This window comes from Neopsephotus bourkii, unplaced genomic scaffold, assembly GCF_033783945.1.
Source record: "Neopsephotus bourkii isolate Nb327-2 ecotype Australia unplaced genomic scaffold, CSIRO-AGI_Nbou_v1 NB_936, whole genome shotgun sequence".
NCBI classification, from domain to species: Eukaryota; Metazoa; Chordata; class Aves; order Psittaciformes; family Psittacidae; genus Neopsephotus; species Neopsephotus bourkii.
The window spans coordinates 2,355,630-2,382,327 of NW_026901430.1; the positions used below are offsets into that span (position 1 = coordinate 2,355,630).

A 26,698-nucleotide genomic window follows, 5' to 3' on the forward strand; every position below is an offset into this window, starting at 1 on the left:
TACACCAGCCTGCATGTGCCCAGAGCTCCTCCCAAGGAGGCAGAGCTGATACAATGTGGCAGGGCAGCAAGGCATCTGGTCAAAAGCCTTACCCAAAAGAGCAACAGTGGTAGCCACTGCATTGCAGTTTGCCATATTCAAAGTCCAAGAAAGCAGCTTCCTAAAACCAGTGGACTGCAAAGTGATCCCCAGGCCAGGCACCAGCAGTGGTACCAAGGCAGTCTTCTGGCATGTTTTCAGTCCTGTCTAATAACTTGCTTTTTAATGGTTCATAGGCTACCGGATTCATTAGTTGCTGTAGGAGAGCTAATTGCACATGTGGAAGAAAAACAGTGAGTGATGATAATGAAGCTAGGGTTCACACTTAACTACCCAAGTTCATATCAGTGAGGTGTGCAAGTATATAAAGGCAGCATGTATTATGCAGATTAAATACCTGCACTGTTTTTAGTGCAGACCTTTGTGTTTTGTATCAGCAACATCTGTCTGACTTAGAGCTATAAATTTCCCTAGTTAAAGAGCTGTAAAGTGATCACAGGGCTGATGTAGCAGACGAATGTGTTACCTTTGCTGCTTTAGGCCCTTTGTTGATGTCTCTTCCAACCTTTGTGTGCATGCTGTGGTCAGGATGCTCCATCCACTTTGCACTTGTCTCACTCCCATTTGCTGCACTTCCCTGTTGGATTTACTGCATTTCAGTGTATGCTGGCCAACTTCAAAGTGTATTAAAGTTTATGTAGCCTGGACACAGCCCTAAGACCAGGCAGCTGTAGCTGGCTTCCTTCTGGATCTTCTCCCTCTCCAGTACACCTGTTCCATTTCTTACACTGATATTGTTCCTTATAGCCTACCTCTTGGATTACTGGGGGGACTTTATCTCTTTCTCACCTCCCTGTTTTGTTTAAGCTTATTTATCACTTTTATTTAAGCTTATCTATCACTTAATTTTGAAGACAGAGATAAGAAAATTAAGATCAGTGTAGTCTAAAATTTTAAACATACAGAGTAAAGGGAGGATACATAAATTAATTTTAAAAGTAAAATTGATTTGGGTGCGTTTGGCTCATGACTGCATGGTCAACAACAGTCACCTATAAGATCATTTTGAACTTGACTGCTGAGAGTTAATTTCCTGGTGCCTGTTATAAGAAACAAAGGAGCATTTTGGTCACTTTAATAAAATATCCCAGCAGGGTGCACGAGATGGGCATTTTGAAGAAGACCTGCAGGTTGCAGAGAAAGTGGCAGAGATGGCAAAACATTCTAAAACAGGCAAAGGGCATCCCTGTAACATACTGTAACTAGAGAGGGAAAAATGCTGTTTCTTTCAAATAGGACAGCTTCTCTGCTACCCGGTAATGGAGGAGGTGACACAATGTCACTTTCACAGAAGTGTGAGACAACTGCCTGCAGAGGGGGAAAGGTAATTCGGTCAGTGGGAGAAGGCTTGTCACAAAGATATTTTAGAGCTGGATTTAACCAATGTCAAGGAATCATCCAAGATGTGCAATATATCTGTAGGCAGTTTGGGATGTGCAAAAGTGAACCTAAGGCATCTGGTCCCACTCAGCTGGATCCTCGTTGCTGGGGTTTTATTGTTGAATGGATTGAAGAAATAACTGCAGCTGAGAGGTAAAGCTGCCTCATTCCCGCTGCCTACTGCACACGCACCCTGCCCACCTGCGCTTCTTGATGCTGCAGCATGTTGTGGGTTTGTTTGGTTTTCCATTTCAGTACTGGAGCCAAACACACACCAAAACTAGGAGAATGGGAACGACAGACAGTGTTAAAATTGTGGACTAATTGAATTGGCACTTTCTTTTAGACTGAATACACTGCTATCCCGAAGCCGTGTGCATTGAGGTACCAATGAGTAACATGAAGTGACTCCTCAGAATGAGGAGGTGCTGAGGTGTGTGTGGCTCATACTTCTGCATAAGTATCTCCACATAAAGAAAAAGCCAGCATTATCAACAAAGCAAAGGCCAGCTCTATTTATATCTACAGTAAGGCTGCGATAATGAAAAGACGCTTTAATGTGTCCCAGGGCCTGGATGAAACACTAAAAATGTTGCTTTTAAGAAAAAAAAGTGATAATAATATCCCCTTGAAATCCTGAGGAAATGTGTGTGGCAGACTTCTTGAGAGCAATATCAAAGAAATGAAATAGGAGTTGCAGAGCATAGGGAGTTACTGCGGTTATGGGCTTTGAATTGGTTTAAATCTCTGCTTTTAAGCTTTTTTTCCAAATATCTCTTTAGAAGTAACACTTTAATGAGAGGGAAAATGTTTTACTGCCACTGAACTCTAGCAGATCTGTCAGACCTTACCTTATTTCAGAGTGTAAATCCTTTCTCTCTGGTTGCTCCTGTCTGGCCCCTCTTGCAGGTGTCAGACTCCTGGAGGGACTCGCAGGCAGGAATGTCTGCAGAGGAGGACAGATGGGTGATAATGTTCTTTCAGCACAGGATTTGCACCTTTACACTTAAGAAAGAAAAGAAATTTTCCTTTTCTGAAAGTCTTCTAGGGGCTTCTGGGTTTTTTGGTCTGTTTTTTCTTTGGAGACAATTGGAAAATTGGAAAAAGGAAAATATTTACCCAAAATACTGTCTTTCATTTCATCTTATTCCATCTTTGATCATCTTTAGTCAAGCTGTTTCATGTCATTTTGCAGGTGTAAAATACAGCATTTCTGAGGAGGTTTGCAGGTTTCACAGCTCCTCTGGTGCCCCTGTCCCTTTCTCTAAGAAGCTTCATCATAAATCATTATTTTGGCCTCATGGATTTAGAGGAATGGCTGCAGAGACCTGACCAAGCAGGACTCAGTGGCCAGAGCCCATTGCCTCCCTGGTCCCCACGCCAGGGACACCCATGGATCCTCATCCAAACTCCCCCAGCCAGGCTCTGGCTGCTCCAAAACCAACATGTACTCCGTGCATCTTATTTTGACCTTTCCCAGTCAATACCTGCTGTGTTCATTTCCAGCCTGCATTTTTGTTTACTTCTACTAGATCAGACCACTATACTCATTCAGTTAATTTGATAATAACAAGATACAACGAAAATCCCATTTGGCAGAATATGAGGTGGGCAATGATCACATAGAAATGTACTGTTTTATTAGCTACATCATCCAAAAGAGGTAAGTGAAGGGAACAAACTATAAAGCTTAGGCTGCTTATTAAAGCTGAAAAGAAATCTGGTTTTGAGTTGTGGAATTTGGTTTTTTGAAGCATGAATGATGATATTCACACTTTGCCCTTGAAGCAGGGAGTGTGCTTTGTTTGGACCATTTGGAGCCCAGAGCATGCTGTTGGCACTCATCAGATAACTGTTATTATTAACAATGCACAGTTGTATTGGCAATTGCTTTTAGGTAGTCTGGCCAACTGGAAAAGGGTATGAAAGAACTTGCTAAAGATAGACATTCCGGTAAGAGTTAGGAGATGAAAAGAAATTCTGGTTTATCTGTATAATTAAAGGCATGGTCTGCAGAGGAAAACAAGCGAAAGCATAGATAATGAATGCACAGTTTTTGAATGCTAACCACTTTAGCTTGCTGAGAGATAGAGTAAAACTGTATTTGTACCTTGGGACTCAGAGCTGCCTCTGCCCAAACCCAATGGCCCAAGGCTGGTGGAAGCAGTGAGCAACAACACTGCCCACCAAAACAGGGTTTTACCAGTGTAAGGACCGTTTCAGGCCCCATTTATATCCCACTTTCTCTCACCACTTCTTAACTCCAGATGCTGGACAAATGTAGTCGTACAGCCCATCTTTGGCCAAACAGTGCTCTCAGTCAAAATCCCTGTTGCTTGTTTTTCACACCCACCACCCAGCCAGCTCCTAACGAAGCTGTGCTGCACTGTTGTCTCTCTGATTTCCTATTGTTGATTGGGTTGATTTTAATTGGTTTGCATTTTCACTTGTTTTTCAGCTCATCAAGAAGGGTAATTAAAATAAAATCTTGCCCTCTGTGCTACTCTCCATCCATCATAGCAACACTAGCTGAGCGTGTTAATCTGAAGAAGGGTGAAGGCAGGGCTTACTCCTGGTGCAATGTTTGGAGGCTGGTTGTTAAGCACTGCATTATTCAAAACACATTAAATTGTCCAGAATAAGGAGGAAACGTGTCTCAATCATCAAGCTGATGGACATTAACGGTCTTCTGCCACAAGTTAGTTAAATTCAAACTAGATTTAGCTACTGCCTGCCTCATTCCCATTCTGCAAGGAAAACTGTGGACAGGAAACTAGCAAGGAGTAGGAGGCATAAATTCCAGATACCCACAGCTTGGACCAAAAGCCTTATATAAATCCTTTGAATTTCTAGACTTTAGGCAGTTGGCATTACAGCCTTCTGTCGACCAAGCAGAAAAGTTTAACTGGTAGTCCAGGATACAAATCCTTAAGAGTCTGGAGGTGGCTTTAAGAGCTGAGGGCGGTTTAAATGTTACTGGTTGGGAAGAGGGAGAAGGGGAAGTAACACATTTCTCAACATTGCCAGGTTTACAAAACCCGTATGCTGAGCTAGAGGATGTTAGGATTGGCTCAGTCTCAAAATGAGGAAAATGGGAGAAAACAGATATATCTACATGACATGCATGCAGTTAACAGGAAGTTTTCTTCAGCTTATTACTAATATTTGTGTTTCTTGTCTTAGGAAAATGTGAAACTGAATTTTGAAAGTTTTGCTTCATAAAAGCTTTTGTAATTACTATTTGTATCTGTTATATGGGCATCACTTTTAGAAGCCATGAGAGCTGTCCTGGTCTTCTGTATCATAGACCTGCCATCACTGCTGTGAAAAGCGGACTCCTTGCTGGGAACTTGTAATAAGCAAATGTCGGTGTTTTCTAGCTGCAGGTTAGCACAAAAACCAGTGCTGAGGATTGCTGTGGAGAGGAGAGGCTTCTTCTGCATCTCTTGGCTGTGATGAATGAGCTAGGATGTAACGAGCTCCCTCTGGTTCAGTAGCAGAGCAGCATGCAGGCAGTTAAACCCACCGCAGAGCAGGAACTGAGGCACTGGGATGGGCACACGCTGTTTCTCATTCTGACTGCCAGTTACATGGCAATTAGTAAAATAAATGTCTGAGGGATGTTTTCCCCTCCCCAACCATTTTATGGCTTGGTCGTTGTTCAGGGGCAACGTGTCTCTCCCCAAGCTACCTTGACTTCTTTATTTGTCAATCAGGTATAGGGTGTTAATTATACCGCTGAGCTAAGATCAAGGAGCTCAGCCTTGTGCCCATCCCAACATGGCTCTTCCATTTCCCTCCTTTCATCTCTCCCAGAGGTCAAAAATAGCCGTCTACGAGAAGATGTGGTCGTACATGAAGTCAGCCGAGCCTTCCGTGTTCACCAAGACGACGGCGGACGGGGTGGCGAGGGTGCGGAAGTCAAAGGGGAAGTTTGCCTTCCTGCTGGAGTCCACGATGAACGAATACATCGAGCAGCGCAAGCCCTGCGACACCATGAAAGTTGGCGGCAACCTGGATTCCAAGGGCTATGGTGTAGCAACCCCCAAAGGCTCAGCATTAAGGTGGGTGGAATAATATAACAATATCCATGTTGTTATAGTATTCCACCTACCCTGATGTATTGTGTTGTCATTTTCTTTCTTGTGGATTTTGAGGTAACTTTAAAGTTTCAAATCTTCAATATTCCATGGAGTTAAATAAGACGGTAAATTACGGTTTTGTTTATTTAATGCATCCATTTTTTTTTAGTGTTCTCTTCGTGTTGTCCTCTCTGATTGTTTGTTGCTGTTTTAATTTTACAGTTCAATGGCTTTTTCAATTTAAATGGTAAAAGCCGAGTTAACCTGCCATATGTGACGAATGTTAACTGCATGATGTGGTGTTCTTGTTACTTTTTTTCTCAAAGACGATTTCCCCATCCCGCACACTTCAGTTTTGAGCAGATGTTATCCTCCATGCCACCTTCCAATATTTAACCCTGTATTTGCTGTACAGACATTTTGATAGCTCCACGTTCTGTGAAATTTTAGCCAATTTGTCCTCTTGTGCTCCTTTTTTTATACGTTACGATTTCCTAAGCATTTGTGCATTTTTTCTTACAAGCTATGTTTTATCGTTTCAAGAAATGCTGTTAACCTGGCAGTATTAAAACTGAATGAGCAAGGCCTCTTGGACAAATTGAAAAACAAATGGTGGTACGACAAAGGAGAGTGCGGCAGCGGGGGAGGTGACTCCAAGGTCAGCCTCAATGTCACCACAATCGGGTACCTTAGCAAAGAGTAATCGGCAAGGCTGTTATTTCACTTCTCAAGGACAAAAAAAAAAATCAAAAATCACAAAAAAGAATGTACGTTAAAACCATTTGAATAATTCTGGTGGGGAAGAAAAACCATTTGCTCGGCCAGTAGCTCTTTCAAAGAAACGGTCTTATTTAATATCATCAGCAGGCTTGGTCAAGCTTGGAAACCTTATTTAACTAACAGATAGAAAGTCTAGTCTTGGTGGGACCTACGCAGAGCAAATCAGTACTTGTAACTGTACAAGGAACCTTAGGCTTAGTATGGCATTTACATCTGGCTGCCATACTCAGCCCTGAGGAGAAGGCTTCAGTCCTTCCCCGTGCTTTAGCTGTGATGCAGGGTGGTTTTTGAGAGGCTTTTTTTTTGCCAGCACGGACACGGAGGTGAGGGCTTTCTTCTCCTTCGTTAGGGAGGGCTCAAGGAAACCAGTACCAGCCCATGCCGCTTTGCTGGGCTGAACTGGTGCCACCAGAGGTCCTGGGAAGAAGCCTCGTCTCTGGAGGAGAGCTGCATGTATGGGCCTGTAGCTCAGGAAAGGAAAGAGTGGCTGCTCATCTATTCGTAGTGTGGGGTTGAGAGAAAAGACAATCGTAGCAAGACATGTTACACAGAGATAGATGGCAGTTACCTGTTAATGGTAAAATAGTAGCAGTGATGGTAAAGTGTAAGGAGCTGGAGCTTGCAGTAGGTGAAACTGAAAGGTATGTTGCTTGCTGCAGGGAAGTGTGTTGATGCACAGAACTGGAAATGAATCTCGAGGAAAGAGGCTTTGGTAGTTTTGCTTAGACTATTAACACGTCACCTTTGGTAGACCACTGACGAGTCTTCTGCGCACACCTGTGCAGGAGCACTGCATCTGTGTTTGCTGTGCTTTTCATACAGGCATGGATTAAAATCCCAGCTCCAGCGACAGCAGTGGCAAACCTGTCACTGCTTTGTGCTGAGCCCAGGCTTCCCCCAGTCTTCCAGGCAGCCTGTAGGGTAGTGACACTTTCAAAGTTGCTTTCTTGAGCTCCTGTATTACAAAACCAGTGTGCTTTCATATTGCCAGCCTTAACACTGGTAATTTCTGTGGTCTTTAGCCTGGTGCGGAGAAGCTGTAGCTAGAATAGGTTGGGTACAATTGGTCACCTTGGGTGCAGGAATTACAGGTAAATTAATTTCAAATACCCTGTTATACTGAAAAGCGCTGAGATTAATTTTCATAGTGACACTCTCCTACAGCTAGTAAAACCAGTTCCTTAGGAACAGTAACTCCTAATCTGTCTTATAAAAATGCTCCAGCTTTGGTGCAAAATCAATAATGACAGTATTTTCAGTAAACTGCAGTTTCGGACAATTACTGCAAATTACTGCTGCATTCTATTAATAAGAGTTGCTTACAGTTGGCTACGTAGCAAATTGCTCAGCTACTCATCTCTGATGTTAGCACAAACCACTGTGTAATAATAAAGGAAGGAGAAGCTCTCGAACTCAGGTTTGATCAATAAGTGGAGGTCTGCAGTGCTCAGCAGCAGCCTGAAGATGAGCATGAGCCTTTTTATGCTTTCTAGCTCTGCTGCTCATCCTTCACATAACATTTATATATAATGTTATACATGCCAGTATATTAAATGTTTAACATTCTCCTGAGATCCAGCACCTCATTGTCTCATGCTGCCTCCGTGAAAGAAAACGCTTTGTACAAAGCAGCTTCAATGAGCTCCATTGCTTTGAGTTCATTGAATTAAACCTAGCCAACTAACACTTTCAATCCTCAGAAAACATAAAAGGATTTTAAAATGGTCACAATTAGGGCAGGGCCATTCTATTTTTTACTTGTGCTGGAAGACCTTTTACAAAGAGCAATGCCATCCCTTGGTTCTGGTCAGGTAATGTTAAGGGGGCGGATTTAGGTCTGCTGTGGTAGCATGGTTTGGTATCCAGTGAAGAGGGAAGGGGCGCAAACACAATGTGTGCCTTGCTGGTTTAATCCATAAATCACAAAGCACTGTCTTTCTGCAGTTTGTCATAACATGCTGTGATGAAGGACTGCTTGTTTGTTTGAGCTGCAGACGTTGCCTCTCAGGGGCACGGCAGAAGTCCCCAGGGAAGAGAATGTGGGTCAGAAAAACCCTCCCACCGAAGACTAGACTAGGGGAGGCAGGCAAGGGGTTAGCTGTTCTTTCCAGAGATGTAAATCAAAGGGGTTTTTTGTTATGAAGGTGGCTTTCTTTCCAGGTAGCGTTTTGTAGGCACTGAGTGCCGCAGGCTGCAATGCTGTGGTGTTGCAGCAGATGGGGAGATGCCTTTCAGAGCACACACACCCCCATCGACAGCCACTAATGCCCAGGTCAGGCATCCCCAGCCCCACAGGGGCCCTGCTGCCCTCCTGAGAAGGTGAGCACTAGTGCTGCCCTCCAGGCACTAACAGCCCCAACAATCACTGACCTCTCCCTCCTCTCTTTCCTCCTATCAGAACCCTGAGTTGCCCTCATCATCTCATCCCATTCTCTGGTTAATTGTTTCTATGAGCATGGCTTCATTTATAGAGCATTTCAGAGGAGTCATGTCAAAATTGTTCTTTTTTTACCCTTAAAGGAGGTGGCAGCTGGGGGGATCATTGGGGATGGGGTGGTGAAGGTGCCTCAAGTAGAGGTGTACACCTTGCACCCTGTCTCACAGGGCAGCACAGGGACCATTACTCACTCGGGGCAGCTCTCTCTACCGGCTGAGCTGACAGAACACCTCTCTCAGCTTCACCAGTAGAGACCCAGGCTTGGGAAACACCTGTCCCGAGTCTGTAATCAGCTGCTTTCTACCTACTGCCAAAGAGGTGTGTGTAGCTGTGAGCCATTGTAAACTGATGGTGCCAGTGTCTTCAACTGAATTCCTCTGTGCAGTCTGACATTCTAGCTTGTGCTGAAAGCCAGAGGTAAGTGTGCAGCCTGTTTGCTTCTTTCAGTACCCAGTGTTGTCCTGCGCAGGACCCAGGACCCAGAAATGCCTTCCCATGCTCCTCCTCCCTGCGGTTAGCATGTGGTTCACCTGTACTTGGCGATGAACGCTTCCAAGTTGTGAGTTCACCTCTTGTTATTGTGTCTTCATCACCAGTGGAGAATTAAACAGTCACTTCAGATTTCACAAGGATTTCGAGTTTTGTAGCAGGAAAAAGAAAAGGTATTCAAATTGACTTCCTGCAAGTTTGGGGATCTGTTTGGTGACACAGACTGCAAGGTTAGTCCTGTGAGCATCTCATGTTTGTGAGCTCCATGTGTACTTTTAAGACTAAAAAGATTGTGCTGTTTTATTGTTTTAAAGGCCCAAGCTGACACACGTCTCATTTTCAGTGCTACCAGTGTATGCCAGTGCTGGTGTGGAGCAGAGGGTGCCAGTCTGCCCTGCAGTGTCTTGCTGCTGATACTGCCCTGGTGAACGGAGTTACCCTTTGGTCCTTATTTAAGAAGTCCAAAAGGGAATGTGCTCCATCCATACATGATTTGTCTGTGATGCTTGTCAATATGTGTGTGCTGACTTGGCTGGTGCAGACATTCTGGTACATGCATCAGAATGTGTTCACTTAGTTCTCCTAAATGAGCATGGTTTTAGTTTCATCTGTTGGATTCAGGGTAAATTATACCATCTTCAGATTCTCCGGTACGTGTAAGCTGAGTTCTCAATTGTGAGAGAATGCAAAATAGCAGTTATTAAAAAAAACCCAAACATGTTCCAGGAAATATGTTACAGTGTATTATGAGTTTGGAAACTAATTATTTTGTTTATTATACAATCCTATCTGAGTGATGGCTGAACAGGAATTTAACAAGCAGTAGACAAAAGGGGATGCAGACGGTGGTAGCAGGCTGAGTGACTTAAGTGAAACTAATTATTCAGCTGCATAGGAACAATTTTCTGCTAAGATAAATTTCTGTAGTTCTGCTGTTGATACAATTCTTGTATTGTTACACCTTCACGATAACATTTAATGACAACCAACACAGAAGGAGAATATTTGAGTGCTCCATCTCGCCAATTTTGCATGCCAAGTTTCCTTACTAATTATTTGACTGACTTTCTTTAATATATTCCTTTTTAGGCTGATATCTCTCTTGGAGTACATCTGAAATGACATGTGATGCAATACTACTCTATTTCTCAGTTGTTTCTTTTTAATTACAGGGTTACTTTTCCAGTGTGCCAGTTGAGTTCTGCCCTCAGAGCCACACTCCGTAAAGCATCACATTCCCAAGCCCTTCTGAAATGAGAGTGTGGTCATTAGCAGATGGCATTTGTTCCTCCATTTCTTTGTGCTGTTTTGCTTTGATGCATTTTCAGCACAGCCATCAGCATTTGTGGCATAATTTTTTTAAGTGGCATATTTTTAGAAGAAATCTGTTCTGCATTACTTTAGATGATACCTGACATCTAAAGAGCGCCATTGCCAAATGTGCTCTGCTTTAAAGAGAACATTTTCCCAAGGAAGTATTTCCCAAGTTTCCCTAAGGAAATGGCTATCTTAAAAAGATGCAACTCTATTTATTTGAGCAATTTGTTTGAAATTATGTTAATCAGCATGAATTTACTTGCCACACATTCTATAGGCCTGGGTTATGAGCCAGAAAAAAAGATAAAATGGCTGGTCAGAGCCAGCGACAGTAGCACAGAGCTAATTCATGCTCAGAGCTAGGAAAGTAATATGAAATTATCTTATTGTGCAAGTTAGTGATAAAGCAAAAGAATACTTTAAAAGGAAGACATGAGAGTATTTGTTTAATTGACAGCTATTAGTTTATAGCATATTAGAAAATAATACTGTGTATGTTTTGTGACAGTAATGAAGTCTTAATGCTCTAGGAGTTCATTGAAGCACCTCAGAGCATTGCCAAGAAGGGCAGACAGCCTGCTCTGGTTTGCAGAAATATCTGTGCTGTTTGAGGGCATTTTCCTGGGATTGTAACTAGGAGACTCAGAACGAGAATTTGGGATGAGCAGGTTGCCCAGGCTGGTAGAGTCAGGGCTGGCATCTGAGAATTAGGTACTGCTTTGTTTTGTCTGCATAACCTTTAGCATTGTGGGAACTAGCTTCGCTGACTTGTTGAAGGTGGAGCTGAGTGTGCAAGGAAACGTGCTTGTGCAGTGTTAGCTGTGGGAGAATCAGGCCTCGTGCAGAGGTACTAATCCTGCCTTCATGGCCATAATGAATCTTAGAAAAGGACTTATGACTCCTGGACTCATTTGGATAATACCTGTGGTGCTGAATGGTTAATATCCATAAGCTGTTTCCATGGGTCATTTGTCCTGCATTGTAAGCATCAGTGTGGGAAAAGCCAGGGCACAGCTCCTTGGGACTGGAGAAGGAAAAAGGAAAACGAGCAGCTCAAAGTGGGGCTTCCAGCAGTGGGAGCAGGTCCCTTCCTTTGACCATCTCCCTGGGAGTCTGGGCTTGGCTGTTTCCTCTTTAATGGTAGCTGCTGTTACTTTGCATACAAAGGGAAAAGTAAATGCCTTTCTTCTTCAAAGTAATTCTGATGTTTCAGCATTGAGCTCACTTTGGAGATGCAGGCACTTGTGCTTCTCTGGTGGGAGCTCAAGAAAGCACTGTAATCATGCGTCGAACACCTCTAGCTTTATGCAAGCGATGTAGCTGTTCTTTGGGAGTCTTGTGTAGCCTTTGGAGTAAGCAGCACCCGCCTGAGGAGCCCAAGAGCAGGAAGCAGAAGAAGCCATCCCAACAGGAATATAAATCGTAGAAGATGGGGGGGAAAATGGATGTGTCTAGAGTCAAGAGAAAGAGAAGGTGGGGGGATAGCCCACGCACAAGGTAAGTTGAGTCTCTTGCTCATATCCATCCAGGTTAGAAGGATCCAGGCAATGATAGTAAAGATCTCTGTTAGTTCAGATGTTGTAGGGTTGAGCGTGATATTAAGCATCTGCCCTACCTTATTCTGCCTCCCTGTTTGGGTAGTTCTTCCTCCCACCCCCTCGGCGCATCTGTACCTCCAGTCTCAGGCACTGCTGTGAATGAACTACAGTGACTTGTTACGGCTTGCATTTCCTAATCCAATAGGCATGTATTATTACATTAGCACTTGGCATCTCTATTAGATTACGATACTGTTAGTACAGAGTTTAATTTGTTTGAGCTACATTTATGAAACATGTAAATATACTTTCCTAGAGACAGTCGCTGCTGGCAAACACAGGCTGCAAACTCTGCGGGATCTTGCAGTTTCGGCTGGGAACACCTCTGGCTCTGTGCAGGCGTATTCAGAGTGTGAGTGGGTATCACAGTGGCATTGTGCATCTGTGTATGTCTTCCAGTTAAAACATGGAAATTTAAAGTGCATACCAAGTTACTACAAGCAAAAAACCCACAGATCCCACAGGGATACAATGATTGCTCCAGCCTGCCTTGAAAAAATGGAGTTCTTTTGGCCAGTTCAGTGTTTCTTAAACACTGTTTATGGAAAACACATGAAGACAAGAACAAATTTCAGTTACGAAGAACTCTTGCAGGTACTAATTACTCAGCAGTAACTAAAAGAACATCCTGACAGATCATTCGGCTAGTGCTGAAATGGCTGTGCTATGTTCAGCACCCTTTGCAAAGCCTCTGGTTTGCAGGCATTTGCCATCAGAGCCAAACTGCGAGCAGTGTGCCTGTGCAGGAGTCACTAAGGCCCTCTGAACAGAAGCAGTCCTCACTGGCTGACACCCCATGTCGTGCTGCAGGAGAAGCCACTGCCTGTCTCCATCTCCCATAGCTGCGGGCTCTGTTGTGGCAGTACCACAGTGTAAAGAAATGCTAAAAACTACTTTGTGTGCTGTTTCATAGAGAACATTTTGTCATCCCGTGACAGTACCAAAATGCACAGAAGAGGCAAAACGTGCAGCGACCTCCTGAAGGTGCATCCTTGCCCAGCTGTGGGTTGGCCCCAGATGAGTGCTGGCAGCAGGAAGCTGCAGTCCTGGGGTGCTGCTCACTGGCACCCACAGCCTCGGTGCCATCAGCAGTAGGAACCTCTTCTGGCTCTGCTGCTGAGGAAAAACAACATCCTTCTGCCGCGGGATTTATCGCTGTGCCCAATGCCTCCGAGCACTACGCCAGCCATCAGCATGCAGTGTGTTTCTTAGTGCCTGGGGATATATGGAGCTTGGGGCACTGAGTTTTAATCTTCTAATTTTGAAAGATCTTTGTCTTTTCAAAAGAGATAGCTTCCGCTTTGATCCCTTCCTCTGCAAGCCCATAAAGCATTTCAATCCCTCAAATGTTAAATCTTATAGATGTGCAACTGCTGGTAGCACCGAGCAGCAAAAAAATGATGCAGGTCTGAAGTGGAAGCAAAAAGCAACCAGGTGTTCATTTCTTAAAGAAGAAATGCTTTTTCCATGAATTCCATATTAAATGTACAGTGCAAAACACAGGAGATCACTTTCTGAGACAGAAGGCAACAAATAGGAATAGTGAGTGACTGTATGGTTTTCTACTTTTATTTTCAGGGCTCCTGCTTGAAGTACCACATAGTTGTAATCTTTAAACAAACATAGTGGGTTTTAATGATATGCCCATTTCCATCTGAAATCTTTCCCTCCCTCACGCATGGGTGCGTAGCAAAACATGGAACTGTGGCACGGAGACACTGATAAATTGGTAAATTATGACAGGCAGATAGATCTGAGCTCAGAAAGAGGAGCTCTTGGACAATGCATTCACCCGCAGGTTTTGTATCGTCAGAAGCTATTTCAGTAACAAGATCTGACAAAAAGCCCATTCAGTAGTTACAGATCAGGCTGGGATTTATAGAGCTTGGGGGAATAAAGTGCCTTATTTGATTTAGATGGGTCTTTAACCTCAAGCAATGCCCTCTAGAGAATAATCACTGGTATCACTGATTTGGTATCACTTCCTGGGCTGTTTCTATCTTTATATTTTAACGATACTAAGGTGGTTGTTAGTGAGATTTTTATGGTATCCTGTCAAATTAAGCTGAGTACCCCTGCTTCACTTCTGCATTTGTCAGTGCCCTGTGGGGCCATGCAACTGACTCAGGGACCCAGTGGGGGGCCACTGGCCTTCTGGCCCACTCAGGTCCCATGAGCAGGACTGGAGGCCCCATTAACATCACCTTCCCTTCCACCCCGTCAGAGCTGAGCAGGGAGGGCTGGTGATGTGGCACGATGGCTTTGAGGGGTTCCCTGTGGCGCTGCATGTGTGGGCCTGAAATCTCGGTGCAGAGCAATAGTGCAGTCATTCGAGGTCATTCCCCCTGTCCCCTTCAGATATTTACCTTTCAGAGCATGGTAGAGGTGATGCTTCCCATGTGTCCGCAACAAGCTTCCCCTGAAGTCAGTGGCGTTTGCCAGTGATACCGACAGGAACAATTAATTCAGTGTTTTCAGTAGTTTTCCCCTAAAGGATTTTTGGAAGCATTCTGAATTAAGAAAATGCATGTTTGTTTGTGTATTAGTCCACTTGCCTTTCCTCTGACAGCACAAGGTGGATTTTAGAAACATGAGCATTTAATGTCTACGCTGTCATTGCAGCGTTGTTGGTTGGTTTGTGCTGACATCAGCAATCCCAGGGATGCTCCAGCCAGCAAGGACAGATTTGGTCATAAGAAACAAGAGAAAAACAATGGCTACTGCATAAGTGAGAGTGCTCTAAATATGTCAGATTCCCAGATTAGGTAAAAATAACAGGGATTTAAAAAAAAACAACTTAAGAAACCACTTTAAAATGTACTAACCATTACCTGGTAGCACAAATGGACTTTTGCCTCCTTCACATCACTGCAATTTGGATGGGAGGGACGGAGCTCTTGGTCTGGCTGCACGGCTCGGCAAGGTTCTGCACACTGACTTGCGGGGAGGATGTCACACTTCATTCATATTGCACTGTTCACAGGACCAGATTTGCCAGAAACCTCTTGTGACTTCTTGTTGCTCTGATCCCGCTCACTGGCAATAAACCTGGCCTGGCCAGATATTGGACCAGATTTACAGCTGCTCTGTGGCCATGTGGTGTGACACAGCTGGAGCCCAGGGGTGTCTTTGGTGATGTGATTTTGCCTCCCCTAATGTACCCAAACAGCCAGTGCCAGGGCACATCATAACACAAACAGCTTTGCTGTAAATACCGCATCCCTAGTGATGTGTGCCTGCTTTTCCGTGGCACTTCTCCAACCAGAGTTACTTGCCATCTGATGTTGTACTGCCAGGAAAAAATGAAAAAGGGCACGCTAGTGACCACACAGGATTTTGCATTGTGGCAACGTGTATTAGCTACATGGGGCAGTCTCTGCTGGCCTTCTAGCCAGAACTGTTAGCAATGGATGACACTCCTGTTGGCCATGTCTACAAGATGTTTGGAGTCAGCACCCACCTGACTTGTGAGAAGGATCCCTGTTGCTACTGGCCTTAAATTTCTTGCCTTCATCACTGAGAGAACTCTGTCCCTGAGTGAGACGGCACACATCACTGCCCAGTGCTGCTGGGGATGCAGATGTCCTGCCTGTGTAGCACTGCAGAAGCCAGTGAGCCCTCCTGCTTGGGCACCACTCATAGAAGCAGTGGAATTGTGGCAGTTGGAGTTCTTGCCTGGTGGTTGGCATCCTCCTGAGCCACTCATCCATCCAGGCATCCCTTCCTGGGCTGCGGTGCTGATCAGCTCTTCTGCAGCTTGTTCCCTTCTATCCTGAGCCTCAGCTCTGGGCATGAGTGGAGGAAGGACGTTTTCAAGACCAGAGAGGAGCTCTCACTGCTGATGTTGTTCTGGTCTTCTTTCAAGCTTGTGGGTGATTTCTTCACTTCTACTCCTGAAAAAAAAAAACAACCTGCATTTGGACTGAAGATGCTGCAAGCAACAGTGCTGAGAAAACACCATACTGTACCCTGTACACCAAATATTCTATGGAACGTCATAAACCAGCTGATGATGGGTGAAAGGTCAGGGCAGCCCTCAGACAGCCCCGCTGCCTAGGAGATGTGGTGAAACCCCTGTGCTGCTCACCCCATCCTGCACAACTGAGGAAGCCCTTTAATAAGTGCTCCAAAGAGCTTGTACTTGTTATACCTTTGCTGTGCAGCTCCCTTTTCTGAAAGATCGTGTCTAAGTGCTCTGAATTCTGAGCAATGGTTCATGGTTTGAGGGAGCAGTGTGCTGTTTGCCATGTTCATCTGCTCTCCTTGGCAATGATCATTTTTGGGTATAACATTTATATTGCATCCATTAGAGCATAGAATGTGATGTGAATTATCCAAAGCTGTTCCAATCACCACTTAAATCTTTATGGATTGCGAGTATTAAACATAACTACAGTGTTGCTGAGACTTTATACCACTAAAACACCAGTTACACACAGCCAGTGAAACTCTACAGATTATTGGGTGAGGTTTTCAAGTCCCAGAGTGACTTCTGCTCCTAAATCTCAGCAACTCTTTTCTATATCAACTGCTGTGACTTGTGAGGACCGAACTAAACACTGGCTACAAAGCTGCTAGCATCAGTACTTCCTATCCCATCCCAGTACATTCCTGGAAAACAGCCCTTTCCTGGCAAGATCAGGATGTTCCTTCATAAATTGACAACACTTTTCCAAGAAGCTGCTCAGTCTCTTCTCTGCAGTGTGAGTTCATTCAGCAAAGGGTCCTGTCTGCAGCACAGACACATAAACATGATAGCCAGTAAATGGAATCAGATTGCCTAAAAAGCAGCCTGGCCAGATTTTTCTGTTGTATGTGGAACTTCAGCCTGCTGGGTCTCTTTCTTAAGCCAGTTGAAGCTGGAGTGATGGCACTAGGTAAAATATCTGGTTTCGGGGTATCTACTTTATGTAGGTGCAGGAGAAATCATGAAAAAGAACCTAAAATGTCATTAATCAAAGACCTGTTACAATTTATTCGAGAGGGACAGAAGTTATACCTTCTCACCTTAGGACTGATAAAGGACTGTACCTATGGAAAATAAGTAATGAAATAGAAGGAAAAAGCATACAGCAGCTCTTTCTTCTGAGGGATGATCTCACACGGCAGCATGGTGAACATACTCAGCCTGGCAGCGATGCTGCATTTAATGCAAGATCAACACTGATGACAAAGAAGTGTTGTCACAGTTCCTGAATTTGGAGGGAGAGGTGGCCAGCAGTTTTAAACTGAACCCAAAACTCTGGGGACCTAGTTTAGAGGTGAGATCTCAGTCAGTGAATGCACATCGTCTGTCAAAAACCCATCAGCACCGTCCTGTCACCTTGGGGCCACCAGCAACAAGGGTGCAGCAGGACTTTGGAGGCTGGTGTCCTCAGCCATGGGGGGCGAAGTGCAGCAGGGAGGAGGCCCCAGAGCCATGCAGCAAAGGGAAGAGGACATTGCCTTTGAGATGGTGTTGGTTGCGTTTGGAAAAAGACTGGCACAGCTTAGTTTCTAGCAGTAACTGATGGCTGAAGAGGAAGGTGGTGCAGCCAGCACCCGAGTGCATGTCCTACCAGGGGAGCAGAAAAACCAACCTGCTGAAACACCAGTGAAACCCACCTCTGTCCCAGGTGTACAATGATGTTTGCAGCCAGCTCTGATGAAGTGAAGCCTGTGAGAACAGGTGGGCACTGATCTTCTTAAAGTCACTCCTCTCAAATAAATCAACCATAGCAAATGGCTTAATTTGCTATGTGGGGCAGTACAGGTCCATGTGAGACTCCTAGTACCATTTCTCCAGTAATTTGTAGATGTCAGCAAAAAACATCTTAGCAGGGTTTGTTAATGCTGCCCAACAGACCCAACCTCATGTGGTTAAGCCTGGATAAACCAAACCGACTAAATCCGGATGAAAAGCACAAGCAAGCAAACAAAAATATCCTTCAGGTATGATGAGGAAGAAAAGAACAGCAAGTTTCTGTGACATCCAGAACACTGACATCCTGATCCTAATCGCCTCAGTGGGCATACAGAGCACAACAAGAGAACAAGAAGAACATTTTCCTTTGATAGAACCAACCAAACTAATAGAGAGCTGATCTGCAAACCACACAGGGGGGAGATGAAAAAGAATGCTGTCATGAATTAAAGCAGACAAAAACCAGCTGAAGCCATCTGGGAAAGGGCTGAAGACCTCATAGGATATCCCATACAGCCCAACAGCAACCTAATTAAATAGGCAGCTGGAAAGCACAAAATTACCCCAGGAGAAAATTGAGGAAATGGATGTCTATTGAGATAGAGACCCAGAAACCAAGTAAATGATCCCCTGAGCTGGTTCTGGGCAGCACAGCTGGCCAGGGAGACAGGTAGGCAGCTGGCAGTCAGCCTTCCCAGGGGATCTGGGCTTATTTAGTCTATGTTCCTCTGCCTCTAAGGCAATAAAAGAAAATCCCTTCTCAAACAAACAGTCCCAGGGCAAGCTATGAAGAATCCTCCTTCTGCAGCCAACATCCCTCACTCCCAGAAGAACCCTGCGCTTTGCTCTAAAATAGCAAACAAAACACTTCTCCATCTTGGTAGCCTTCAACCCGCCAGCATGGGGAAAGTGCTGGTGCTGCCTGAGGACCTCCTTTGGGAGGGGTTTTGTTGCAAGCCGAGGCACAGTGCGCAAGATTCACACTCAATGTGCACTGGTAAAAATGCCACGATCCAGACCTCCATGGGGATCTCAGGCAAAGCCATGCCTGACTCTGTTAAATGGAACAGGCCTAGACAGCTACTCAGAGATGAGCAATCAGAAAATGCACCAGCAGCCAGGCTCACTTTTCAATGCATTTACTTACCTTGGGAATCTGGGAGCTGAGGGGTCCTTCCCACACCAGCTTACATTGTACCCCCATGGTACATGTACCCCCATGGTACATGTACCCCACGCTGGACCAGGGGCTGCAGAGACATCACATCTTCTCCCACCATCAGGTCCCTCATACCATGCTGTACCTGGGAGCAGATCATGCATTAAGAGGTCTTGAGATAAATTTCCTGGAAGCAGACAAAATAATTCCTTAGGACTTTGACTGAACAAGCTGTGTTGTGTGCTACACGAATCCATGTCTTGCCTAGGACGTTGAGAGGGCTGCTTCACCCTGATACATGCTGTTCATCCCAGTGCGAAACAGCAGAGCTGAGGGAGGCCGGAGCTCACTCAGGCACTAAGTCCTGGTTGTCTGTGTGTTGGAGGTACGGGATGGGCTCAGGCAGGGAGGATAGGCACCAACTACTGCTTCATGTCAGACTTGCTTCCAGCAGTTCCTCCTTACATGGTCCTTACCCAACCTGGCTGTCTTCTGGCAGCCACCTGCAGTCATCCACATGCCAGGCCTACAGCATGGAGCTCTTACGGCACAGGAGCAGCCCAACATGGGTACAGCTCCTCCAGCAAAGGGTTGGTGGCTCTGAAGCATGCAGCAGCTCCTCAGCACTTGTTCTGCTTCTCCTACCAGGACAGAGGGACAAAGCAAACCACTTCAACCTGGGCAGTACCTCACCTGACAAACAGGGCCATGACAAACTATAATGAAAACCCCAGTTTAGGCAAATTCCCATCTGTTTAGTTAAGATAATTTTAGTTTACTACTACTTTTTTCTTCCTTGGCAATTGCATGTGTGCAATTAGCTGCAATCTTGCCTCTAAAAAAAAGTATAAAGCACCCTAATTAGCATATTAAGCCTCCTCATTTCCCAATACTGTATAATGTTGTGAAAGCTAATCTATAATGTATTGGGTACTATGCAAATTCTCTGCGCTCCATACGGGGTTTATAAAGGCATGCAAATTAAAAATAGGGTTTGGAATAGGACTGGGGGGAGGGGAGAATTTGCACAATAAAAAATGCGGATAGGAGGAAAGGTGTTTATAACCTTCTCCCTATTGTTAGTGTATTCTCAGCTGCACAGTGCTTTTCAAAGCGGAGAGATGTATTGCATAAAAATCTCTCCAAATTGGATAGTTTTTAAATGAAATTTAAATTGAGAGCGCTGTTCTCTAAGCAATAATCCACACCACGCTTTCTGCTGGGGCTTGTAATGGGTCGGTAAAGGCACTCAGCTTCTACTGACTTGCATTGCAATCATGCACGGCTTCTTGTAGCACCTTTGCCTGGGTGTCACCAGGTGCCTCATCGCAATACAGCTGCCCAAGGACGGTCCAGAGGGGTGGTTCGGCCAGGACCTGGCTGGTCCCCAGCAGCATGAACCAGCAGGGCCGGTGCATTACCTGCAGCACCCAGGGCGTTTGCAGTGCCTGCGGAGCGTGCTTTGATCCTGTTGATGTTTTATAGCCCTGCCTGTAGGTGATGCAGACATAGCACTGATACAGCTGGGTTTTTACGATGCCGCTGGCTGGTGGTGCAGCGGCTCCGTGCGTGCTGCCAGAGCCGAGCCAGCACACACGGTCTGTGTCGTGCAGCTTGTCACTGCCGCCCGTCGGCTGTGCCTGGTTGGGTGCATGCAGCTTCCCTGACTGATGCTTAATTAGATTACAGCTGCTGCTTAAAAATAGCCCGGTTATAAAAATAAAATCTTGGCTGGTGTCAAAGCAAGGCCTGCGCAGATCGGGAGGAGTGATGCTGCCTCTGCCTGGCCAGCCAGGGAGCTCTGCTCACACAGACAGTGCCGCACCGCTGCCTCGGGCACCAGGGACCAGCGGTTCTCCTCACCTTGATGGGTTTTCCCTGCTTTTTGCCTCATTTATGTTACGGTAGCCCACAGCCTGCCTTGCACAGCCTGTCCCCGCTCTGTGGATGCTGCCCTCCAGGGCTGCGCCCCACGCCTGCTCTCCTCCCAGAGCACACACAGCTCCTCTGAGGGCAGTGCTTTTCCACACCAGCCACCAGCAGGGCTCACGGCCACCTTGCAGACAGCTTTTTGGCAGATGAGGGAACGAGGCTCTTCTTCACCTGATGCTTCTTCCAGTATCTACCCGTGCTGCTCGAGGGCTGTGAGCCCTCCAAGCCTGTGGACATATTGCCCTAGGTGACACTGTGTAATTAAGCTTGTAATTAGGTGGGTTTGTATAGCTCATGCTGCTTTTTCTACTGGGTCTGTCCATGCAGAGAGTCATGCACTCTGGGCAGATGTAGGAGATAGGCAGGGAGCAGCAAAGCAAGAGGTGAGGCTGACACCAGGGCAGATGTGGCTGAGCTCCTGCATCTCCACTGACAGCAGGCAGGGATGGACCCACAGCAGGGCACGTTGCAGGGCAGCCACGTGTGTGCCCGCCTAATGTTTTATCCCATGCAAAGTGGCACAGCATCATTAAGGATAAGGGCCCATTCCTTTCATTCCCACCAGCACAGCCATGGAGTGGAGATCAAAGCTGTTCAAGCAGGAACTGAAGACATCCCTAACAGAGGGAGGCTGCCTCTTGGAAACAGGCAGGAAAAACTGCAAGGCACCACTTAAGGAGGAAATGGAAATGGCAAAATCCAGCTGAGGACTTCTCAGACACTGCTTTCCCACAGGGAAGGGACGGGTATGCTCCGATCCCCCTGGGCTTGCAGGCTCTTGGCAACACCGCAGTTAGCAGTTCCCTTCATTCTGCTAATCCTTCCCACTCTGACACTTCCAGTCAGTGTTTCCATGTTCACTCATTTGTTTCCTAAACGTCTGTATTTGCTTATTACCTGCTGCAGTTCCCTGGACCAGTGACGTTCAGGATGCAGCAGCTGCAGGGGAGAGCAGCGCCTGTGCAGTGCCTCTGAGCACGGCCTCTTAACAGTGCCTGCAGCTGGAGGAACCACCGCCAGCAGGGAAACAGGCAGGAGGGATGGCAAAACCCCACCCTGGGGTTATTTGCTTTGCAGATGTACACACACACACACACACACACACACACACACACGCACACGCACAATTACTCGTTGGTGGGGCTTTGCTGTCTGTTAGTGCAATACAAGGGGTCCTGCTAGATCAAACCCACCGTAAAGCTACTGTGAATGCCTGTGATTGCACCAAACTGGGAAATTGGACTTGCTTTGTTTCTAGTACCTTCATTTAACAGTGAGTGCCGATTACTCAAAGCGATATGGGCAGGACCTGGTAATATAGCATTACTGTAGCATTAACTTAAGGGGATGATCCAGTTGCCTGCAGTGTAAATACTTTGTGGCCAGGAACCCTGCTTTATCGCTTTGTATAGTTTTAAAGTAGTTTAAAGATTGAATAACATAAAATAACATAATATAATGTTATTTATGTTATTTCCCACGTGAAGAACTCCTGTAAACCTTGCAGTATTGAAACTCAGTGAACAAGGCATCTTAGACAAGCTGAAAAACAAATGGTGGTACGATAAGGGTGAATGTGGAGCCAAGGACTCCGGAAGTAAGGTCAGTCGCTGAAGGTCTTTTTGTACTGATTAGCAATCACATTTTGACCCACTGTTTGTTTATACAAAGAATGACTTTCAAAAGTTGATATTGACATTTTGAAGGTTGAAGGAAAAGAATAGGAAAAAATAATTAAGTCTCTGAACGTGACAGCATTTTTCTTGTATGCAGTAGCAGGCTGTAGTTGTAAGTATGCTTTACTATTTGAGTATTTTGCTAGGAGAACATGGAGAGAGAAGCCCCCAAAGCCTCCCAGGCTGGTACCTTCATTTAAGTGTGCAAGTTGCAGCACAGCCAATGTGTATTATTCAGGCCAGCGCCTTCTCTTATTTTCAGTTTTATTGAAGAAAACGCATTTTTGTTTCAAACTTGTGGCTTACTTACATTCTCTACATGTCAGTTTGGGGAACAGTCACGTGCTTGCTAAAGGTGGACAATTTCAGGACAGGCCTGTAATAACGAAAAACAAATGCCCTTCCTGCCCTATGTCCCAATTCAATTTGAAATTGGTTTAATTTTTAAACAAATTTAGGAATCCTATGGGTAACTCTTTATGTAAAGAATATATGGGGTTTTTTTATGCTGCTCTAAACCCTTTTGCTGCTGCACTGCCCTGTCCCACACTCCAGGACTGCTTTAGAGTCCAGTGGAGATGATCCCACCCCTGTGGTGGCAGTGGATAACCCAGTAGCTGCACACTTAAACTGCAGGAAGTATTTACTTACACCACTCAGCTAAAAGAAAACACAGAGGATTTTTGGTTTTAATGCTTGTTGAGGCATTGAGGAGAAAAATCGTGTAGAAGTGCTGGGCTTGTTGGAGTAAAGGACGTTTTGAAAGGCACCAAGAGGAGGAGAGATCCAGCTCCAGCTGAAATCAGTCACAGTCGAGTGCCTGACTCCCCTGGTGCCTTTGGAAGTGCTCTCTATAATCATTCAAACAGAAAACTGTCATTTGGAAGCACCCTCTCAGTGTTGGAGGACAATTTCAAGTTCCATCAAAGCCAATAATAAAAATTCATTGATTTCAGCTGGACTGGAAGTTGCTCAGGGCACAGCCCTGTAGCTGGTGTCTGGGATAAATCTGGGATTGTGGGACATCTGAAAGCACAACAGCTGCAGGAGAAAACTAATTGAAAGGAGGTGTAAAGGAGTAACAGCTTTAGTTTAAATGGCAGGACATCTGCTACCTCTACACAAAGTGCTCATGAAATGAACAGTATTCTGACTATATGCAAGTATTTCCCTCCCTGAAGGTACTTCTAAACCTAGCTCTGTCAGCAGGCATCCCGCGGGTGCAGCCCCTTGCATTATCTGCCTGGCCAGGCCCACCAGCATCAACTCCATCCACCCCACGCAGCAGCAAAAGAGTTGCAGCAATATTTAACATGATCACAGAATCCTGTTTTTAAAAATGCAAGCTTTCTCCCCCCATCTGACATGTATTAGAGGGAGGTAAACCCTGGGCAGCCTTTTTTTGTGTTACAATGACTGGTTTTATTCAGTAACTCATTCTCCCTTAGTTACCAAAGGTGCTAGTTTAGCTTAGGGCCCTGCTGCTTGACCTTAAAGTAACTGACCATCTTCCTAGGGTGGGTTTTTTCTCCTAACTGTTGAAAACAAGGTAGATAAGTTTAGCAGCTTTTCTATAATTTTATGTACATTCACCAAAACCAAGTGTTTTACGCTGTTTTAAACCTTCTGGTTTATGCAGCCACTGCTTTCCCCATAGAGCATTCCAGAGGGGTCTTTGCTACCAGGGATGCTTGGCTGCAGGCAGGTTTGCTCTGGGATGCCAAAGGCCTGGGGAAATCAGTGGCCACAATAACCTCATTGCGTTGGAGTCAGCCAGGGTTTCACCCGCCAAAAGGTGGGAGACAGAGCAGTTACTGGGCTGCTGGGATGGGGGGAAGGCACTGAACACCATGAGTGTAGTTGTTCCAGCTAGAGTTAACTGTTAAATAGCCTGTTGTCTGTCTGTCTGCTCCTCACAGCTAAACTAACATCGTGGCTCGTTTCTCTTAGGACAAGACGAGTGCTCTGAGCCTGAGCAATGTTGCTGGGGTTTTCTATATCCTTGTTGGAGGCCTCGGGCTGGCCATGATGGTGGCACTGATCGAGTTTTGCTACAAGTCTCGGGCCGAGTCCAAGCGAATGAAACTCACCAAGAACACGCAGAACTTCAAGCCTGCCCCTGCCACCAACACCCAGAATTATGCTACCTACAGAGAAGGCTACAACGTGTACGGCACAGAAAGTGTGAAAATCTAGGGGTACGGCTGCGGGCCGGGACCTAAAACCTGCTGGGTTTTCTTTCTTTCTGGCTTTTTTTCAGCTATGTGTGGTCTTTGTTGTGTGAATCGGCCAGTGCTGCAGAAGGGCTTGTGAAACATTGTCTGGTGGCCATCTCAGCGTATTAGTGATGTAAATGCCTTCCTGAACAGAAGTAAGCTTGGTACCATCCTGTATTGTGAGCAGTGACAGCCGTCTTCATAGAATGATTGGAGTTGGAAGGGACATTAAAGCTATCTTGTTCTAACTCCCTGCCACGGGCAGGGAAACCTTCCACTAGAGCAGGTTGCTCCAAGCCCCATCCAACCTGGCCTTGAACACTGCCAGGGATGGGGCAGCCACAGCTTCTCTGGGCACCCTGTGCCAGGGCCTCAGCACCCTTACAGGGAAGAGCTTCTGCCTAATACCTCATCTAGATCTACCCTCTTTCAGTTTAAAGCCATTTCCCCCTTGTCCTACCACTACACACCCTTGTTAACAAGTCCCTCTTGTAGGCCCCTTTTAGGTATTGGAAGACTGTTACAAGGTCTCCCCTGAACCTTCTCTTCTCCATACTGAAGTGAGTAACTTCTCTCTCCAGCATGGTGCTAGTTCAGTGCATATAAAAGTGTTTTGTTAGTTGCTTTACAAGATATTGTCATCAGAATTCACACTTTCTTGCTAGTGACCTCTTCCCCTTTATTTTTTAAGCTATAATCAGGCCAGGTAAGTGACTTTAACAAGTCTCAAAAAAACCTACAATAGAACAGAAGAAGCCTACACTAGAAACCATCATTTCTAAAGCATCAAAAGCAGGGTTGAACTGCTTAAAAACTGAAGTCAGTTGAATTGCTGACTGTTGGCCCATCAGCCACAGACTGTGCCTCTCCCAGGCTGAGCTCACCTGCCCCTTGCCACCAGGAACTGATGAAATCTTTCTGGCTTTATTGTAGATCCTCACCCTGGCAGCACGCGAGAGGAGAAGCAGCAGAGAATGTGGCTACTTCATGGATTCGGACCACCTGAGCCAGTTGTACTCTCTCCGAGGTGTCAGGCATGACACACGTTGATGATGGTGCAATGTACTTTTAACAGGAAAAACTGATTTTTTTTCCTTCAGTGCCTTATGGAAGACTCTGAGACTCACAACAATGCAAACCATCACTGAAATATTCTTGCTTTGCTTGAAAGAAGAAAAAGAAAAAAGGAGGAAAGGAAAAAGAGAAACGGAAAGAAAATAAAAGAAAAAAAAAGAAAAAAGAAAAGAAGAAAAAAGAAAAGGAGAAAAAAGCAAACAAAGAGAAAAAAAGAAAAGAAGGAAAAGAGAAGAAAAGAAAAAAAGAGTAAGAAAAGAAAAGAAAAAAGAGAAAGAAAAGAGGAAAAGAAAAGAAAAGAAAAAAGAAAAGGAAAAGAAAAGAAAAGAGAAAAGAAGAAAAACGGAAAAAGGAAAGAGAAAAGGAAGAGAAAGAAGATAAGGAAGGAGAAAAAGAGAAAGAAAAAGGAGGAGGAAAAAGAGGAAAGAGGAAAAGGAAAGGACAGGTAACAAGGTATTAGTATGTGGAAAAAAAAAATCTTGTAAAAAAATCAGTGCAACAAAAGCCATTCTTTGATACCACTGCACAGTAACTGAACTTGTGTCCTGAAAGCGAACCGCAGCCGGTTTCATCAGCCACCCCAGTCGTATCAAATTGTGAAACTCCTCCTGACACAAAGCCTCAGAAATCTGCTGCGTGCGAACACGGACTGGCCTGTCACTGCTTGTACGAGCTGATGTCAAGATGTTTCTGTATTTACTTACCAGTGGTGTGATTTATTTTTGTCTGAGCCACTTTAACTCTCCAGCTAATCTGAGCAATTCTGTATAGCAGTA

General features: G+C 45.2%; 1 protein-coding gene across 3 annotated transcripts in view; it reads left to right on the forward strand.

Annotated features, from left to right (window-relative positions):
* GRIA3 (glutamate ionotropic receptor AMPA type subunit 3) overlaps positions 1-26,089 on the forward strand; it is a 146,137-nt gene extending 120,048 nt beyond the window's left edge. Inside the window, exons 13-16 of one of the 3 annotated variants that reach the window (XR_009726233.1) lie at positions 5,296-5,543; positions 6,105-6,219; positions 22,444-22,558; positions 24,583-24,721. Coding sequence is in view for 2 of the 3 variants with exons in the window: in XM_061358092.1 (XP_061214076.1) it covers positions 5,296-5,543; positions 6,105-6,219; positions 24,583-24,828 (609 nt within the window). In the remaining variant the exon portion in view is untranslated. Of the gene's footprint in view, positions 1-5,295; positions 5,544-6,104; positions 6,220-22,443; positions 22,559-24,582; positions 24,831-25,781 lie in introns of those variants that run through there. The other 2 variants (XM_061358092.1, XM_061358093.1) reach the window with 2 other exon arrangements.
* The last annotated feature ends 609 nt before the right edge of the window (positions 26,090-26,698 follow it).